Here is a 19,565-nt window from a genome sequence, read left to right as displayed (position 1 = left end):
GCAGAAGTCACGGCTCTGCTCTGGCCATGTCCTCTTGCTGGCCAGGATACTTAACAGCTGGTGCCTATGATGTTGTCACTTAAACTTCCTGGGTCTCAGCTTCTCCATCTGTTCAATGGGTAGACAGCACCTGTCTCACAAGGCTGTCCTAAGGATTACATGAGAAAACAGAATGGCCAAGACATGAGCAGGTACTTCCTAAATACATAGGTGCTCGTGCTATCTCCCAGATAACCATCTTCAAGAAATAGCAGGTCGCTATTTCTGAGAAGTGCAACTGTACACAGCAGCCTGCAGTGCAGCCTTGAAAGCCAAGCCCCATGTGAGGTGCAGTTCCCCTGGGCCACTGCGACTTTTACAAGAGGAAGATAGGATGAATGGAGAGATTGGGGGAAGAAGGACTTAAGCCCACAGTCTAAAGTCTTATGTTTAGGAAAATTACAGAGAGAATTTTAAATGACATTTCCATCTATGCACACTTGTTTTCCAAAATTACAGCAAGTTGCCAATGTTACACACTTTGTTTTCCTTTTATCTGATGAACATAAGGAAGAAGAACAAACGGGAAATGTACGACAGTGAGAATAGGAGGATAAAGCAGTAAAAAGGTCAACTAAGACCACCGATGAAGCCATTAATACATTACTACAATCCTGAGAAAATTCAGATCATTTAAGGTTCCAGGTAATTTTAAATGGATTGTCCAGGTTTAAAGATAAATTTTATTTCCAAAAAATGAGCACTTCTCTTTGGGCTAACGTTGCTCACTCATTTTTCCTTAAATGCAAATTGAGCCACAGGAGAGAAGCAGGCTGTAGATCTCTTTGTGGGAACTGTGTTAGTGCTTCCATTGCAGAAGGCAGGCTGCTACAGTAGAAATGATAAACTTTGGACTCTCATCAAATTTTGATCACATTCCAGTTCAGTCCCTTAATAGCTGTGTGACAACCGTTAAAAGATGCTGTCCTCTGTGCCTCAGCTTCTTCAAATGCAAAAGGAAGATGCTAATATCACCTGCCTTCATAAGCATTAAATGAAATAATGTCTTTGCAAACACCCAGTATGGAGCCGAGCACACGGTAGGAATACATAAAATGTAAGCTTTTACCCTCCCCTCAATCAAATGAATCAATACATGTCCAGCCTGCCCTCCAGAGTTTAAGAAGCTTGCCCAAGGTCACACAGTGAGTAAATATGCAAACCAGAAAGAGACCCTACCCTGTGTGCTCTCAACTCCACAGTCCTGGGGCCCTCCTGTGTGCTCCTATGGGGACTGAAGCTACAAAGACCATCATGTCTGGACCCTGCCCTCAAGGAGTTCACAGTCTAAAGAGGGAGAACTGAAGATGCACGCACAGAATTGCCATCAGGGTACTGTTGTCACCTTTGGTGCTACAGGTAAAGTGGGAGAAGAGGTGACTGCTTCCAGAGGAGAGGGACTGGACTTCACAAGCACATATGAGTCCCATGGCACAGCATGTTGAAGATCTTGTCTAGTGCAGGGCCTGGATGTCAGCAGGAACTCATTGGATGTTGGACAGATGGATGGACAAGAGTGAGTGGACAATAAGGGATACAAGGTGGCTGGTTGGCTGCCTGGCCAGTGGCCAGAAGGGTAGATAGATGAACAGATGGTGTGGTGAATGAGAAGATAATGGAACGTGGCTAGACAAGTGGGTGGGCGAGTGCTAGGGTCTGAATGGCTGTGTTCCCCCCCCTACCAAATTTATGTTGAAATCCCAATCCTCAATGTGAGGGTGTCAGGTGGTGGAGTCTTTGGGAGGTAATTAGGTCGTGAGGGTGGAGGCTTCATGGATGGTATTAGTACCCCGGAAGGCTCCCTCTCCCTCCTGCCCTGTGAGGACCCAGTGAGAAGGCACCATCTGTGAACCAGGAAGCAGGCCCTCCCCTGACACCAAATCTACTGGTGCCTTGATCTTGGACCTCCAGCCTCTAAAAGTGTGAAAAATAAGTTTCTGTTGTTTATAAGCCACTATCTATGGTATTTTTTATAAAAACCCAAACAGATTTCAACAATGGGAAAACAAGTGGTTTAGTAAGTGGGCTCATAAGTGGCTGCGTGGACAAGCAGGTGTTAGGATGAAGGGCAAAATGATGGTGGGTAGGTGGGAGAGTGGTTGGATAGGTGGATGGATGGATGATGGGCAAGTGTGTGCATCTGAGGATGGACAGATGGGTGGACACGGTTGGTGGATGGGTAGTGAGGTGGGCGTGCACTGAATGAGTATGTGAGGTTAGATGGGAGGATGGGTGGGGAGGTGAGTAGATGCAGTGAAGGACGATGGACAGGGCTGGCAGGATTGGACGGGTGTAGGAAGAGGAGCCCGGGGAATGGATGGGTCAATGACTTGACCAAGTGGCTGGAGGAGAAGGAGAAAGGCAAAAGATCACTCCTGCCCTGGGTTCCCGCCACTTACCAGGCTGCAGTGACCAATAGGGGCCTGAGCTTCCAACTCCTCTCGCAGGCACTGGTTCTGCTGGGCGAGGTCCTCCACCTGGCCCTGCAGGCCGATCTCTGACAGCTTCAGCCCATAGATGCAGCAGCGCAGCTCCTCCAGCTGCCCGCGGAGCTGGCGCTCAGTGGCCCTGTGCTCCTGCAGCCTGTGCGCCGCCTCCTCCCGCTCGCGCTCGCTGCGCTCTGCCCTCGCCTGCAGGGCGCGCAGTTCCGCGGCCGCCCCGGTGGCGCCCTGGGAGCCCGGGGCCGCGGTGTCCCACTGGGCCAGGAGGAAGCCCGCGGCGCGGCAGAGGCGCCGCACGTCGCGCTCCAGCCGCTGCACCTGCGCACGCAGGACGCGCTCCTGCTCGCGCACCAGGCCCAGCTGGCGCTGCTGGGTCCGCCGGCAGCGCTCCAGGGCCGCCGCCTGCTGCCCCAGTGCCTCGTCCTTGCGCCGCAACCGCTCCTGCAACCGCCGCAGCCGCCACTGCTGCCGCCTGGCCACGCTCTCCTTCTCCCGGATCTACAAGTTGGCAGTGGATGAGGGCGTCAGCAAGCCCAAAGGACACACCATGGCTCACATTGATCCTGTCTTGACTTAACATTTCCGTATTTTGTGCATGGTGCGTTTTTGCATTTTCTGCATTATAATAGTGCATCAAAGTACTATCTCTTTGACTGTTTTGGCATCCTCTTAAATTTTACATGGAGGCAAGTGTCTCCCTCACTTCATCCACCCTAGTCTGGGCCCTGCACCTTCAAGAGCTCCCTGGGTCCTGGAAGGGAGCTGTGCAGGTGGCAGGATGGCCATCAGCGAGTACACACCCTGAGCGTCGCTGGAGATGTCCCGATACTGAATACGTCCGCACCTGAGTGCACACAGCTGCTCCGGAGCCTCCCGCGTGTCCCCACTTCCACCCCAGAACTGCCCCAGAGATCCCCATTTCCTACCTACAGGGTCAATGCTTGGCCCACCCAGGGTCAGCTGGCCCCAGCAGGTGAGTCACGACACCAGTGCCACAGCAGCTGTCATTACTGTGGACACTCTACCTGGAGGGAGGTATGTTACCAGCCTGAGAGACACTCAGAAGTGACTTGCATATCACGCAGCTAAAATTCACTGCAGCCAGGATGCCAAGCGCCTTGTATCTGACTCATGCCTTTTCTTCTTTCATCTGCCCACCTGCCTGGCCAGGGAACACATCTGCCTCCTCCCGCCCATGGGCCATGAGCTGGACTGGGGTGCACCACCCACTGCGAAAATTAGAGCCGTTGCCTACCTTTCAGAATTAATTCAAGCAAAGGGACAGAACTACCTCTACGTTAATCTTTCAACTGCCGTCACTTGCCACTGCTCTTCTGCCAGGGAGCTTCCGGAAAACAAAAACAAACAAGCCAAGAGCAAACGTGAAAGAGGAAACCTGGGAACAGCTCAGACAAGCTTTGTTTGATAGTTTTGGGGAACATGGGGCAGATAAAAGTTGGGGTTAGAGTCCCTGGAGGAGAATTCTCCTGGTCTTCCTGAAGGCGTGTATTCTGTAATGATCTTTGCATGGTGCCTGGTGGAGGGATTTCAGAGCCTAGATGGTCTGCCTTTGACAGCTTTCAGAATGACCGCAGGTCACTACAGAAACAAGGCATCTTCATATGCAAATGCTTACTGGAAACATTGACGGCAACAAAGCAAAACTGCTATTTGGTACATACAGGTGCGAAGGGCATGGAAAACTCGCTCATGCACTCCTGCAAAACTCACTTCAAAATACAGATGTTTGTAGTGACAGACTTAGGGTTAGAGGGTTGGGGGCTGGGTGGCAGCTGGGCCAAGGGGCAACTGAGAGACCCTAAGCAATTTCCCTGTCACTTTGAACATCTGCCGCCCCTCTGGAAATGGGGTTTTGTGATGAGTCTTTCCCAGGAGCATACACAGCACATGAGACAGATTTAATAAGATGACACGTGTAGAAAAGGGCTTAGTGTTCCCCTGCAGAAACTGCTGGTCCCTGCAGTACCTTTCACTCCCTAACAGCATGTCACTTGCTGTCACCCTCATCTTTTGCCCCTCATCACATTGTGAACACCATTACAGGGCTGGGTCCAATTCACCTTGGAAATCCTACATTCACACAGGGCACGGCTCAAAAAGTATTTATGACATTTTCCACAGAGACATCACATCAGTGGCGGAGGAGTCCCACTCAACACTACTCTACGTGTGTTAAAACTCCCTTCCAGATGGTAATGATGAGGTACTATGAGCCAAGGAGGAGAAGTAACTCGATTTTCTGCACCTGAAGTTCAGTATAAAGGGGAAAAAAATTCCACTAGGATGTCTCCCTGGCATCTCAAGGACTATTTTCAATTTATTTGGAATCCTTATATTTCCACGTCTACTTCTATTTCAGCTAATAGCTATGTCAAGTGCTTTTCCAGCTTTTCTGACAGTTTCCCACTATAAGAAACATGTATGAAACACCTATGAACATCATGCCCATTATACACACACCTGTGTGCAGCTGAAACAGGTTTCTCAAAACAGCACTCCCTCTAGCACGTGCGATGTGCTTTTATATTTCTAAGTCTATGTTGATTTGATTTTTAAGTGCTAGTTGTGAGCCCCTGAATAGATCTCACATCCCACAGATGGGTTGCAACCTGCAATTTGAAAATCTCTGGCTGCATTCTAAATAGCAGCAGACTAGAACAGGATGCCTCCAGCGACCGTTGGGTGCCGCATGCAGCTACCTTGGCGTTTTGTGGTTTTTGCCTCTGTAGCCTTTCCTAAAAGTGGCCTGCCCTCCAGCCCCATCGTCCTTCCCCTGGAAAATTTCAGTAATGGCTAATAATTATAAAAGCAGATAGTGTCATTTAAATACTTACTGTTGGGAGTCTTTTACATGTATCAACTCATCCCACACAACATCTGAGGGGGTTGATACTATATCATTCCCACTTCACAGATGAGGAAACTGAGGCCCAGAGAGGTTAAGTCATTTGCCCAAGGTCACACAGCTAGCAAGTGGCAGAGCCAGGGTTTGGCTCCAGGCCTCTGCCTCCAGAGCCCCCCACCCTTAACTGCCCACTGCTTCTCCAGGGAGCTCTCGAACTTCTCCCCCTGCCTCCATCATCTCTCTCTCCCATGCAGGGAGAATGGCATTCCCCAAATGACCATCTGACCCCAAGGCTTCCCTACTTAAGTCCTCTAAAGCTTGTTCCCCATTGTATTCAGAATTGGGCCATGCAGCGGAGTTGGCCACCTGGCCCCTCTGGAACTTTCCGACTCACCCACTCCATCCCCAGCACGGTGATATCCTCTGTGTTCTCCCACATCTCTGTGCTACGGCCCATGCTGTCACCCACGCCTCACATGCCCTTCCCAACAAGGCCCAACTCACATGGTCTCAGCTCTCTGTAGCTCTCCTCAACTCCCCCAGCCCCCTGAACACATGCCATGGGGGATCCCACACTCCTCCATGGCACCCCACATCCAGGTTTAGAGTTACTTGTTTCTTATCAGTCTCTCCAATCTGCATAAGAGCTCCAGAACCCAGGAGTCCTGCATCAGCCAACTCCTGTCCTTAGGCTGTGACCTGGCGCTGAGGTCCTCAGGCACAAGAGCTTCCAGCAAGCATGCAGCCCCCACAGATCACAGCCCCTACCCCCACATCCCTGCATGCCCCAGGCCCCGAAGTCACGCCATGCACCATGAACTTAGGGTCTCTCTAACCCTCCTGACTGGGCTCTCCCAGGCCCACCCTGTACTGTCTTTGCCCAACTGCAGCTGCTACTGAGTTCCCACGGCTCTGCTGGACAGGAAACAGGGACTGGAAAGGAGAAGGAAACGGTACCTGGCTGGCCAGCTCCCCCTGCAGCGCCGCCAGCTTCTCCTGGGCCTGGAGCCAGGCGCTTCTCTCCTGGGCCACGTGGGTGCTCAGCTGGTCCACCTTCCGGAGGAGTTTCCTCTCTGACAGCTCCAGCTCCTGCATTCTGCACCATGGAAAGCAGGGACGCACTTGCTCAGGGTGCAGTCAACATGGCCTCAGGTTTTGCAGACACCAGGGTCAGATTATTATTATTATTGTTTTTGTCGTTGGGCCAATTTGATGTTCTGACAAAATTACATTTTGCATAATATTCATGTATATAGTTCTAAAGATTATCTACAATACTTCAAAGACGTCATTTGAACAAATAAGTACCATGCATCAGAAATCTTCAATGTCCTCACACCGAAGCCAGTAATTGCAGATTCAGGTAATGCCAACTCAGAGCACCTGAGCTTGAGCCATTTAGGCTAAGAGCTTTAACTTGGTGGTTTCAATGAATCCTCACATTACCAGCCTGCAGGTGGGTTCTGCTACCCCTACTTCACCCATGAGGAAATAGGATCAGAGGGGAACTAGGATCAGACTTTTGCCCAAAGTCACACGGCATTATAGAGTCTAGTCGGTCTTACTTCCGGACTCAGCATTGTCATCCTCTGCTCTGCTGTCTCCCATTTTAGCTACATTCTTATAAACCTAAGGAAATGATTGAAATTCAGAAAAAGGTTTCTGCAACTGAAAAAAATTAATTTCTGAGTTACTTAGTCTTCTAGGTGAGAAGCTGGAAGTGGCTTAACTGTCTGTTAGGAATGGCTAAGTCACAGGAAGGCTTTGCATGGTCTTGCAAACACACTGGGGCTATGTCACAAGCAGACGTGAACCCAGACTGAATGTGAACCCTGAGTGCAGCTCTATGGGAGGGAGACACAAGCAGCGTGGGGGGAGAAAGTCTGAAAAGAAGGACCGGACTCCTGAACCTACAGGGAGAGGAGGCACTGAAAAGACTGGCCAGTCTCCCATTGTGCCTAGTTTCCAAGTCCCCTTAATGGGTCAATCTTGCCTCTATAATAGAAACCATGATACATGTGAAGGTGCATTCACAGCCTCCATGCCTAAGCTCTGCATATCCTCAGTCCTTCCCCAGGTCCACGCTGGGCACCTGCACATCCAGGACAGATACTGTTGCCCTGGGTGAAGAACTAGCTTTGCCTGCTGGCTCTGCCATTCACCAGCCATGGGGTCTTAACAGGGCCAGTTCAGCACTATGACCCTCAGTAACTTTATCTATAAAATAGAGGTCATTAACCTTGTTCAGTAGGTTTTCATGAAGATTAAATTATATGATGCATTATTATTAATGATAAGGCCAAGAGTCCCTCTCCTATCCCAGTTCTCATGCCCTGAGGAAAGGTCTCAAGGGTGGCAGACCAGAGTGTGCTCTCTGGTGAGGATCATAATCAACATCCTTCCAAACTGGACCACAGGAGCAGCTCCAGTTAGCCAGAGTCAGGCTGAGCACTTTCCGATGAGTTATACAATATGGGGAGATTTGCTAGGAAAAACAAAAGCCTTTCTTTCTAGTTCTGAGACCAATCTGTAACAATAAATGTGAGAATAGTATTTAATTCTGATATGATTCCTAATCTTAAACGGAGCAGAAAATGACGAATTTCACTTTGGCAGGGCAAATTTTGGCCGCAAGTTTATCCAGGCCCTAATTCCTGGAACCTATGAATGTTACCTTAAAATGCAAGAGAAACTGCAGATAGGATTAAGTCAAGGATGGTGACATGGGGATATGGACCCGGATTCGCCAGCTGGTCTCTAAGACCAATCACCAGTGTCCTTGAGAGAGGGAGACAGAAAGGGTTGAGTCTAGGGATGGCAGCGTGGCCACCAATGTGGGATTGCACGCAGCTGGCTCCAAAGATGGAGGCAGGGCCAGGAGCCCAGGAATGCAGCTCTAGACCTGGAGAAGACCAGGAAATGGATTTCCCCTCCAGCCTCGGAGAGGGCTTGGCTCCACTGACAGCTCGACTAGCTTAGGAAGACTCATTCCGACTTGTGGCCGCCAAGCTTGTGGTGACGCGTTACAGCAACCGCAGGAAGTTAACACACTCACAAATGTGACATAGACAGTGAAGGACCACTGTTCCCTGATTAAACCAATGACAAGTGCGGATGATACTTTTACTGTGTTTTTAGGTTTTTTTATTTTTATTTTTATTTTATTTATTTATTTATTTTTTGAGCTGGAGTTTCACTCTTGTTGCCCAGGCTAGAGTGCAATGGCGCGATCTCGGCTCACTGCAACCTCCGGTTCCTGGGTTCAAGCGATTCTCCTGCCTCAGGCTCCCAAGTAGCTGGGATTACAGGCATGCGCCACCACGCCTGGTTAATTTTGTATTTTTAGTAGAGACAGGGTTTCTCCATGTTGGTCAGGCTGGTCTTGAACTCCCAACCTCAGGTGATCTGCCTGCCTCTGCCTCCCAAAGTGCTGGGATTACAGGCGTGAGCCACTGTGCCCTACCTTGTATTGTTTTAAGGATTAATTATGTTAATACTTATCAAACCTGTGAACAGTGGCTTGGTACTGAACAAGTACTCAGTAAGTGCTTAGCTGTCATTAATTTTACTGCATTTAGATGGGGAATACATATGCAAAATGATAGTGTTATGAAGATGGGAGTGGCATTTTCTTCCTCACATTTCTTACAAAGCTGTTATATTATTTTGAGAAGAAATACTTTTGTGCTTCAACTCTTTAATTAAAGTGAACCCAAGACATACTACAAGGCCTTTCCCCTGCCCCAGCTAGACCCAAATACGTTGTGACATTCACCTGAAATCTGTGCTCAGAATTGTGCTTTCAGACCCTGGCCTCAGCTTTTAGCAGCCCTGGATCACTTGGTATTTCATCCCTCAGCCTCAGTTTACTCATCTGTCAAAGGAGATGATGTCACCCTATGCATCACAGGGTCTAAGAGAACCAAGATGGGGCAAGTATGGGAGGGCCTAGCCCTGTGCCAGCTCCCTTTTCTCCTCCCCCGACCCCCTCTCCTGCAAGATGGTGTACCCCATCTTTAAAGACAACAGAGGACTCGAGCCCACATTCCCCCACAGGCTCAGTCACAGAGGCCCCTCCTCCCTACAGCTCATGGTGTCCCCCTGGGAATCTCTGTCTCCCCCTCCCATGGAGGGGTGTCCTTTGGCTGGGGTTCCCTGCCTGTCTTCCTGGGGTCCGTTGATCTTCTGGTTTCCACCACCAACCTTTCTAGAAGATTTGAATGTACAACCCTGTATGGGCCTACGCTGCTAGTCTCTCAGGCCAGGGCCCTGCCTTCCCCAGCTCTCAGCACCCAGGACTTCTGTTACGGGCTCAATGCATCCCTGCAAAGCTCCTGTGTGGAAGGCCTAACCCCCAAGTTCCTTAGAATGGGATTATATTTGGAGACAAGCCCTTTCAAAGAGGCAATTAAGTTGAAAGAAAGCCATGAGCGTGGGCCCGGATCCAATCTCACCGGGGTCCTCGTAAGAGGAGGAGATGAGGACACAGACTCACACAGAGGGATGACCACGTGACGACACAGGGAGAAGGTGGAGTACACAAGCCGAGGAGCGAGGCCTCAGGAGAAACCAACCCTGCCGACCCCCCGAGCTTGGGCTTTTGGGCTCCAGAAATGTGAGAAAATAATTTTTTGTTAAGTCACCCAGGTCCGCAAATAATGCCATTTCATTATAAAGTTGATGAGAGAAAAAAAAAAAAAAAGATTCCCAGCCAGGGCCACTGTCTATGTGGAGTTTGCCCATTCTCCTCCCCATGTCTGTGTGGGCTTTCTCGGGGTACCCTGGTGTCCTCCAGCAGCCCAAAGCTGTGCACGTTAGGTGAGCTGGCGTGTCGACATAGTCCCACCCTGTGTGAGTGTGCACATGGGTGTGAGTGTCCTGTTCAGGTCTTGTACCCTGAGCTGCCGGGAGAGGCCCCAGCCACCTGTGACCCTGAACTGGAACAACTGGGTAAATAATCATCTTACTTGTGTTTTTTTGAGTCTTTCTTAAATTTAAATTTATTTGAGCCTTTCACTTTTATTTCAATGTTTAACATTAGAAGTGTTTGGGGTCTTTATCTCAAAGCTTGGTGATGTTTTTGTGACCTGAAATATGCTGTAGGAACTTAACTCTTATTTGTACCAATTAGCCTACGGTCAAATTAGTTTTGTGGCCAGGCGTGGTGGCTCATGTCTATAATCCCAACACTTTGGGAGGCCAAGGCAGGCAGATCGCTTGAGGTCAGGAGTTCGAGACCTGTGTGGCCAACATAGTGAAACCCTGTCTCTACTAAAAATACAAAAATCAGCTGGGCGTGGTGATGGGCACCTATAGTCCCAGCTACTCAGGAGGCTGAGGCAGGAGAATGGCTTAAACCCAGGAGGTGGAGGTTGCAGGGAGCCGAGATTATGCCACTGCACTCCAGCCTGGGTGATAGAGTAAGACTCCATCTCAAAACAAAGCAAAATAAAAAAACAAAAACAAATTAGTTTTGTTGTATGCTGCTTCACTTAGTTTCCAAGAACCTATGGACAACGTTCAGTGAGGACTTACTGTGCTTTGTCATGGCAACCCAGGCAAACTAACATAACTTAGTATATGACTCTTGGAGGGTAAGTGCGTTGCACAATGAATGAAAGAATGGGCAATCACATAGAGTAACAGAATAATTTTTCTGATTTGTGAATTTCTTCATGCATAAAATTTTACCAAAAGGAAGAAAAGTAAATCACATGTGCATACACATTCAATGGCCTGCCTTTACTGAAACAAAAGCAAGTACAAGAAAATGGGGGAAGTCCCACAAAAGTTCAAGGCACGTGGCTGCTGAGATTTGAGTAACCTGTCAGAATCGATCCCCGCCGTCACTGCACTGGGCTTCCATGCTGGGTTTCTCTGATCTATATGCAAGGCCCCACCTCGTTCTGCCAGTCTGGGTGTCAAGACATTGTCAGGAAAGAGGAAGGGCTTTAGAGAAAGACCTGGATTCAAATGCCCCACCTTGGGACCAGGTCAGCTCCATCAGGCAAACAGAGCCCACACCAAGAAGTTCTACAGAGAGAAACGAATGCGGAGAACCTATTTCAAAGACCACAGCAGAGTCCAAAGGCCAGACAGAGATGACAAGCAGCCTGGATTAGCAACTGCCGGAAGCCACTTCTGCCCCTGGGGCTGGACAGCCACACAGGGAAGAGATGATGTTACCAGGGCAGGGCGGAGCAGCCAGGCCACCCAGCGGGAGCTGGGACCACAGAGGAAGCTGAGAGCACGTCTGAGTTACAGCCACAGTGGGAGATGTCACTGTGGGAACAAGAGTGACTTTATTTTAAATGCTAATCCAGCACGTGACTCTTGACTAACCCTGAGTCCACAAATGCCTCCAAGATGTGGAGTTGATATAGTTCTCTTTAAATAGAAACACCTATTCGTTGTGAGTTTCCTCCAAAACAACCCTTGTCGTGGCAGAAACCGTAGGCTGTGATGCCTGTAGCCACCTATGCAAGCCTTCCAGAGCACACATGCTTTTTCCCCAGGATATAAGCCCCGGGTTGGGGGTGGAAAGTTTGCTCTGTGGACGTCTACTTGTCTGGCAGCTGCCTAAAACCATGCTTCTGTCTGCAAGTTCCCCTAAAAAAATCATCCCAAACTGACAAACTGGATTTGTCTGCCTCTTTCTTTGGTTTCTCAGTTCCTTCTGCACTTCCAGGTCACTTTGTACATAGGGCCTTTTCATGGAACAGTCACCCAGAGAAGAAGAGAGGGAAAAGACCTGGCTTCTCCCTGCCTCCCTCCATTTCAGGGCCTCCCATTGGCTGCACCTACATGGAAGCCTTTGAGCAGAGGAGCCCGGGCAGCCTCATCTGCAGGTACAGAGCAGAAGAAGGAGGGTGGGAGGAGCAGAAGGCAAGTGACTGCGTGGGCAGGTTACGTGCCTTTGGTGAGCCGGTTTCCCCAGCTGTGTGGTGTGATTCAACACACCACAGTGACACACTCTGATGGCCCTGGGGTTTGTGAAATACACACAGAGATCAAAATGGCATCGCTACCTGCTTCTCATCCCGGACTCTGATGTCACGTACTTGTCCTCCGCTGCCGACAGCTTCTGCTCGGAGGACTCCAGCTGCCTCCTGAGCACCCCCATATCCACGTCTGGGCGACCAGCTGCTTCCTCCTGAAGACATTCCCACTCCTCAGCACTATCTTCCATGTCCTGGAATATCCAGGATGTGTCAATCTTCACATCAATGTTCATTGTGTCCAACCCCTCACTGCTGGGGGCTCTGATGACGTAGCTGAAACTCTTCTCAGTCTGTCCCTTAGCTGTTGGCTCCATCTCAGAAATATTTCATGGGGCAAGACTTAATAATAAAATTAAGTGAGTTTGCAACATTGACTTCCTGGAGATTTCAAGGTGGTGTTTGTGACTTCAGATTGTTCAGGAAAATATCCTTTGAGAAGGGCAAGAACAGGTGGATTATTCATGAGTGGGTGACTTGGGTTTCATCTGCACAAGCGTCATACAATATGAATGAAAGCCTCTCGTTTTACAAGTCAGCATGCCAGAACTCACATAAAGCAATAAAAAGTTGCAGAAAAATCACTTGAGATGAAATGCCTAGTGATGAACAGAGAGGAAAAATAAGACCTCCAGGTAAGGCCATCAGATGTTAGAGACTCCCAGTAGTCAACGAAGCTTATCTTTTTACCACATAATGAATAAGGTTCCACACCTTCTCTTTGAGCACAGCACATATTTTTCAAGGACCTAGAGTTTGCTAGGGGAAGAGGATGGGAAATTTATGCTGCCCTGGGTGCCGTCTGTGCCCGGGGCGGGGACCTCTCATGTCTTACCTAGTCCAATTCTCCCGGTGACCTTATGAGGTGGGGGTTAACATGACCATTATACAGATGGTCAGATGGAGGCTCTGGAAGGTGAAGGAGCTTATCCGGGTTCCACAGGTGGGATGGGAAGTAGCAGAATCAGGATTCAAATATGGATCTGACTCCCAGACTGGGGAGTGTGTGTTCTGACACAGGAGATACAGTAATAGGTGAGCAACGAGACTCCAAAATAGGAGCAAACGCGTCCTTTGGGCACCCTGAGGAGGGGGAGGGAGCCCGAGGCTGAAGAGATTGTAGGAGGAATGGGGAATTACAGCACAGAGAGCTGGGGAGGAGACTCCCCCAGGTGGGGAGCATCCTTAGGCCACAGCCCCGCACAGAGAGGCAGGACAGGTGACGGGAACAGGAGGACCAGACTGAGCTGGCCCGGTGGACACACGGAAGGAGGAAGTGAGGAGTGAGGACAGAGGAGGCTGGGCGCCATCTTCTCTCAGGCACTCAAGGACTCTGGCGTTTCTGTGGGCCCCTGGGAGAAGGCAGGTGCCCCGTCAAATGTCATTTTGAGGATCGAGCACTCTGGGGTTTGCAGGAGCGAGATGGAGGCAGCTGGACCTGTAGGAGGATGCAGCGCCACAGACCAGGCCTGGTGCAAAGAGGCGTCAGGACCGACAAATAGAAAGTAAGAGGCTTCTGTCTCCCTGTTAAAAATAAGAGACGTCCCCCCTCCCTTTTCTTAGAGCATCTACTTTAGAAAATTTGTAAGTTCTTTCTTTGTCCCTTTGAAATATGTGTGAATCCTTTTTAAAGCGAAATAAGCCTTTTGCCAGCTTTATGACTCAGGAATGTTTCCCTGAAGGACCTGGGCACCGCCTCTTTGAGATGTAAATTCGAAGGAAAACAGCGCCCCTAGTGTTCAGTGGGAGGAAGGAGCCTAAATGGGCAGGAGCCTGGCTCCAAGATGCAAAACCTGTCACAGGAAGTGACGGAAGGGTGGAACCCAGGTGCAGGAGAAGTTTTTTTTTTCCTTTGTATAAAACAAATTAATGAACACAGAGGGTTGCCCTAGTTGCCAGGTGAGTTTAGGATGAACCATGTGAAACAATGACGCTATCAAGTCCTTTTCCGTAGGGATGAGAGAGGATGTGTGCATGGATTGTGCCTGCCTGGCTATGTAAAAGGGTGAGACGTCTTTCTGTCTTTGCAATCTCTCAGTGGGTTGCCTGTAATGCATCTCATATCTTGGTTTAATGCTTATTCAATAATAAACCTTTTTTTTTCTTTTCTTTGTGATGAAGTTTTCTGCACTGGGAGAAGCTTTTGTCTTTAATCATATTTTCCCAACAGTGGCCAATGTCTTGTTGGCCACAAGGGGTTTCCGTGGACCTGGGGCGGTCAGAGGTGGGGGACGGGGGTGCAGTGGAGCCACTCAGATCCCAGGTGCTGGGACCAGGCTGCCTGGGTTCCAGGCCTGTCTCCATCGCTTCTCAGATGTGATTTTGGACAAATTACTTAACTTCTCCAAAAAAAGGAGGGTAAAAATCGTGCCTAAGTGAAGAGCTGTTGAGGAATAAATGAGTCGATTCCTGCAAAGCCCTCAGCAGAGCACCTAGCACACACTAAATACAGCATGCTGTTTGCTGGGTGGGGACAGACGCAACACTGTCCAGCCGTGTCCAGCTTTCACGCCTACTTGCCGCATGATCCTAGGCAAGTGACTTGGTCCCTTGCAAAATGAAACTGACAGCAGTCCCCGCTCCCCGCTGAGGCGATGACTAACTGAGCTCTGGGGCGGTGGTGGGGGGTGGTGGCTGGTCCTGTACCTGCACTGCACCATGAGCCCCCAGGAACATCAGCCAGGAGGAGCCAGTGCAGAGCTGGAGGACTGAGTGACAGCTGAAGGCAACAGCAAGAGACTGAAAAATTACCCCAGGCCCACCAAGGGGAGGAGCTGTTCCAGCCTTTCCTTGGGAGCAGCCCTGAGGGAGGGCACGTCCTTCCTTCTCACCTAAGGACAGGGGAGCAGGCAGGGCCTGTCCCGGGGAAGTGTTCTCAGGCTTTTTAGGTAAGTGACAGAGGCTCTTGGGGGAAGAAGAAGGTCAAACAGAGAAAGCCCATGGTTTACTAACATCTGTGGTACCCTGGGGTGAAGATCTGAGCCTGCAGGCCCCTCAGAAGTGCAGGGCCTGGGCGGGAGAAGGGGACAGATTGACGTGCAGATGTAAGGATGGGGTTCTGCCCCCTTGGGATCCTTAGGGAGGTTCCCTGAGACTGAGGGTGGTGACAGGGAGGACACAGGCCACGGAAGAAATCAAGAGTCCCCGTTTCTGCTGGAACAACAGCCCCTGAGAACTGGGGGGAGGCAGGGAGGAACGGAGGGAGGTCTGGCCGTGTGAAGACCTGGGCTCCACCCTACTTCAGAGCCGGAATCTGGGGCATAGAGAAGGGCCCCACAGAAAGCCCCAAGAGTCCAGACAAATGGGCAGGGGGGAAAAGGACCCCACAAGGGCACATTTGCGATTTCCCACCCAATTTGGCAGACCCCTGGCAACCCCTGTTTAAATGTGAGAACATAACCAAATATCAGACTGGCCATTGTTTGTCCTGGGAGTGTCAGGCAGGATTGCTTCTGGTTACAGAGGGGTTATGGCAGGTGAGGGAGAAGCCGGGGCCACAGTCCTGGATGCTCCCGGCAGATAGAGGAGCAGCGGATGGGGGCAGATATTGAATTTTCTTGGGAAGGATGGGAAGCCGGAGCTGAAGCGGGGTGTGCCACCAGCCAGGGTGAGCCCTGCCCCTGACTGGGGGAGGGGTCCACCCGCCCACATGTTTGTGTTCCTCCCCTCCCCTCAGGGCCCAGCACCGAGCTGGGGCCAGGCTGCGTAGGATCTCACACCCTTGAGTGTGAGCTGACTCTCAGGGCATCCGTGTGAAGCACAAAGCCCATTTCACCTAAGGTGCTAGGCACGGGCACTGTGCGTCTCAGCCAAAACACTTGCGGCCAGCTGGAGACCCGGAAGGGAAGTGGGGTTCGGCGAGAAAAGCCTTGCACCCATGGGGGAACGACCTCCCAGTTTGTCCAGAACCTCCTCCATTTTAAAACAGGAAGTCCTCTGTTCCCGGAACCCCCGCTGTCCTGGACAAATCAGCCTGGCTTGTCCCTGCACAGCTGGTCTCCCGGCCCCAGCCCCGGCCTCGGCTCCTCAGCCCCCAGGAGGCTGCCAGAGTGGCAGGGACAGAACGCTGTCTGATCCCTCGACTTCTGTGCCCCAGCTCCTCCCTGGTCACCTTTGGCCTACAGAGGATTGAGGTGTAAGAGAGAGAAGCGGAAACCTATGTTTGTACCACGGACATCTCTCTGCCAGGAACGTTCAGGGCTGGCTCTCCACTAAACCTCCCAGCTGACTTTTGGGCAGGGCTGCGCTAAAGTGTGGAGCCACACTTCTCCTTTCTACCTGAGGAAGTGACCTTGGGTTCCCCAGATTTTGTAACTCTGCTGCCCTGGAAACCACATATGTGTTACTACACAACAACATCCAAAGCCCTGGTAGATGCGCCTGACCTGGGCACAGGGCTGTGGATGAGGGGTGAGTGCACTGGGGCACAGCACAGCTCTGAGGCTCCCTGCATACTGGGGTCCTTGCAACCAGAACTGTGCCTTGCAGGGAGCCGGGAAGCCACGGCTGGGACTGTGACAAGAAATGCTGGTTCCTAACAGGGACTCTGGATTTCTATGCAGGGAAACTCCCATACCTGCCAGTGTGAGCCTCATGCTTCCTCCTGCGCCGCCTCTCGGAGGGCCAAAGAGAACGGGTCCTGGCCCCGGGCCGGCCGTATGTACTCCTCCGAGGACAACTCCCAAGGAGAGAACAGCAGATGCTATGTCTCCCACCAGCAGCCACGGTGGCCTGTGGGAGCCTGCGGGTCTAACCGTCCAGCTCAGACCTCTCCCAAGGCCATGCATGGGAACTATCACTACCATTCCTCAGAGCGGCAAGGACATTGCCAGTGCAACGTAGCAGGAAGAGGCCGGGCTGGCAGGGACAAATGGGTCTGACATCAAAGCCAAGGCCATTTCAGTCGCATGATCTGAGAGGGAGAGCCCAGCAGACACAGACACTGCCCTTCATCCGCTGAAGGACGGGGACAGGCAGGCATGAGGACCGCACTCCTGCAGCGGCTGCAAGGGTGCTGGACCGACATTCCAGAGACCCATGGGTGCCCCTAGACTTCTGCCCGCAGAAGTTAGCACAGCAACGCCTCTTGTGCTTCCCGGCCAGAAAGAGTAAGCGTGCCTTTGTTTTCACTCACTGTGTGATCCCACACTCCCATCGCCCCCTAGGCTGCTAGGATGCCTGTGTTTTCAACCGACATCAGTTTGTTTGTATTTCATCACCAAGTGTTGGTAAGTCACAGAGGCTGAGCCAGTGGGTGCTTTGGGGTTTTGACTTCAAAAGAGAATGGGTAATACTGGGCCATCCTGGTGCATGTCTGCTTAGAGATGGATCCTGGGATGTGGTGTGAGCAGCCCTCCCCAGCTGGCAGGGCCCCTTCTGTGCAGGGTACTGTGTCCTTCTCCATCCGTGGATCTGGCCTTCTGAGAACTTCTAGCTCCTCTGTCGCCTTCACCCCATGAGTTCCCTCAACTGCCTAAAATTCAGTAATTTCCCTTTTGTCCAAAGGTCCTTCTCACCAGAGACCACAGAACTGCTCCTTCCACCTGATGAGCAGGGCCTGAGCCCGTCCACCTGCAGCCAGCTGAGGATGGCCCGGCCTGGCCCTCAGCCGGCTCTTCCCATGCAGACACAGCCAGCCTCCTCGTCACATTCAGTCTTCTATTTCACTTCGTCTATTCTAATTCCAAATATCTTCCCGTGCAGAAATTTGGGAGAGGCATCCTGTGAGCAGGTGGCTTCTTCTGGAGATGCCTCCACCCCCTCCAGCCTAGAATAACAACAGGAACATCATCAGAAAGGAACTTGGGGAATTTCCTCCTGGGCTGACCGTCCCCAGCTGCGTCCAGCTCTCTGTGGCTGTTCCACTCCATCCACTCTCCAGAGGCCTCCAACACCCTGACAGCTCTCCCGGCTCCATCCAGGGGTGGCCTCCCAAGGCAGGAAGATCTCACTTCCCCCCCGCAGTGGTGAGAGCAGGACCTGGTCTCGGGACCACCGTGGAAATAACCTAGTTCCTGCAGGTGCTTCAGTGTCTCTTCCTTGGCAGCCCCTTGCAAATTACGATCAAGATGCAATGCAGGCCCAAGTGTGGCCTGGTTGGTGGTCATATCTGCTCTATCAGTCCTCAGTCCACCTGGTCCCAGGGACAGTCATGCTCTGGGACTTTTGCTGTGTCACACCCACAAGAGTGACAGAGTCCTCGGCCTACCTTCAGAAATCTGGGGTCCCTGAGGTCAGCTTCTCCATGATGGGCAAGGCTCCAGCCCCTCCTCAGAGTCCTGCCCTCTCTCTCTGGCTGCCAGCTGCTAAATCCAGCTGTGCACAGATTCAGAGGTTTTGCTGACCAGGACTTGAACTGGGGTTCACATTACAAGGACACTTGCAAGTCGCTCCGGCAGACAAACTCCAGGACGAACACAGCACGGTTCGTGGAGATTTATGTACACAGGGCAGAGATGGCACCCACCCGGGTCCAGCTGGACACACACACTGCGGCCTGGGGAGGCATCTGGCATGGGGACGAGGACTCGGGCCTGTCCCCAGACAGTGCGGTGGCTGCCGATCCCTTGGTTTCTGGTAATTGCACTTAGTTTCCTGGCATTCAGGTCTCTGCCCCCTTGGGCCTTCAAGGTGCCAGAGCTGGGACATGGATATGGTTCCAAGTTTGACAAAATCCCCATCATCCCTGCCGAGTCCTTACGGCTTGGGCTGGCCAGGACCCAGCCATGCGTCCAAAGGCTTCCCCTTAAAGCTATTGTCAAATATACATAAATTCTGTTTGCAGTCTCTGGACTTTGAATAGCTTGTTTCGCTGTTGAATTTGGTTTGAGTGGGGTTGGGGTTGCCGTAGGGACTCAGTTTATTCCATAAACTTTTTCTATCCTGTAAGAGTAAAACATAATTTGAAACGACACAAGAACCAAGGGTTAAAATGGCTGGAGGACCTCTTGGCTTTATCTGCCCCCTGCCCCTAAAGCTGAGCCCTGAGGGACCTTCCCCCAGGAGAAGCAGCAGCAGCAGGATCAGATCCCCCATCCCCCAACACCCACCCACCCCTGTGGTCACCCCACCTCTGCTCAGATCTGACTGAGTGTCAGCTGTCTTCTAAGACCTGAAATCCTTCCTTTACTCAGTCCATAAACATTGAATGAATATGACCATGTGTCCAGCACTGTCCCAGACACTCGGGTACAGAAGGTACCAGACCAAAGCCCTTGTGGA

At 51.2% G+C, this 19,565-nt stretch overlaps 1 protein-coding gene across 2 annotated transcripts in view; it reads right to left on the bottom strand.

The window, feature by feature from the left end:
• C16H4orf50 (chromosome 16 C4orf50 homolog) overlaps positions 1-19,226 on the bottom strand; it is a 129,996-nt gene extending 110,770 nt beyond the window's left edge. Inside the window, exons 1-4 of one of the 2 annotated variants that reach the window (XM_055245430.2) lie at positions 16,921-19,226; positions 12,375-12,943; positions 6,304-6,442; positions 2,439-2,978 (exon numbers count right to left, since the gene is read on the bottom strand). In XM_055245430.2, the coding sequence (XP_055101405.1) occupies positions 2,439-2,978; positions 6,304-6,442; positions 12,375-12,661 (966 nt within the window). In that variant the 5' untranslated portion in view covers positions 12,662-12,943; positions 16,921-19,226. The remainder of the gene's footprint in view (positions 1-2,438; positions 2,979-6,303; positions 6,443-12,374; positions 12,944-16,920) is intronic. The other variant, XM_063619720.1, reaches the window with a different exon arrangement.
• Positions 19,227-19,565: the final 339 nt, after the last annotated feature.

The sequence above is a fragment of the Symphalangus syndactylus genome, chromosome 16 (genome assembly GCF_028878055.3).
Source record: "Symphalangus syndactylus isolate Jambi chromosome 16, NHGRI_mSymSyn1-v2.1_pri, whole genome shotgun sequence".
NCBI classification, from domain to species: Eukaryota; Metazoa; Chordata; class Mammalia; order Primates; family Hylobatidae; genus Symphalangus; species Symphalangus syndactylus.
This window is presented reverse-complemented; position numbering and strand designations above follow the sequence as displayed.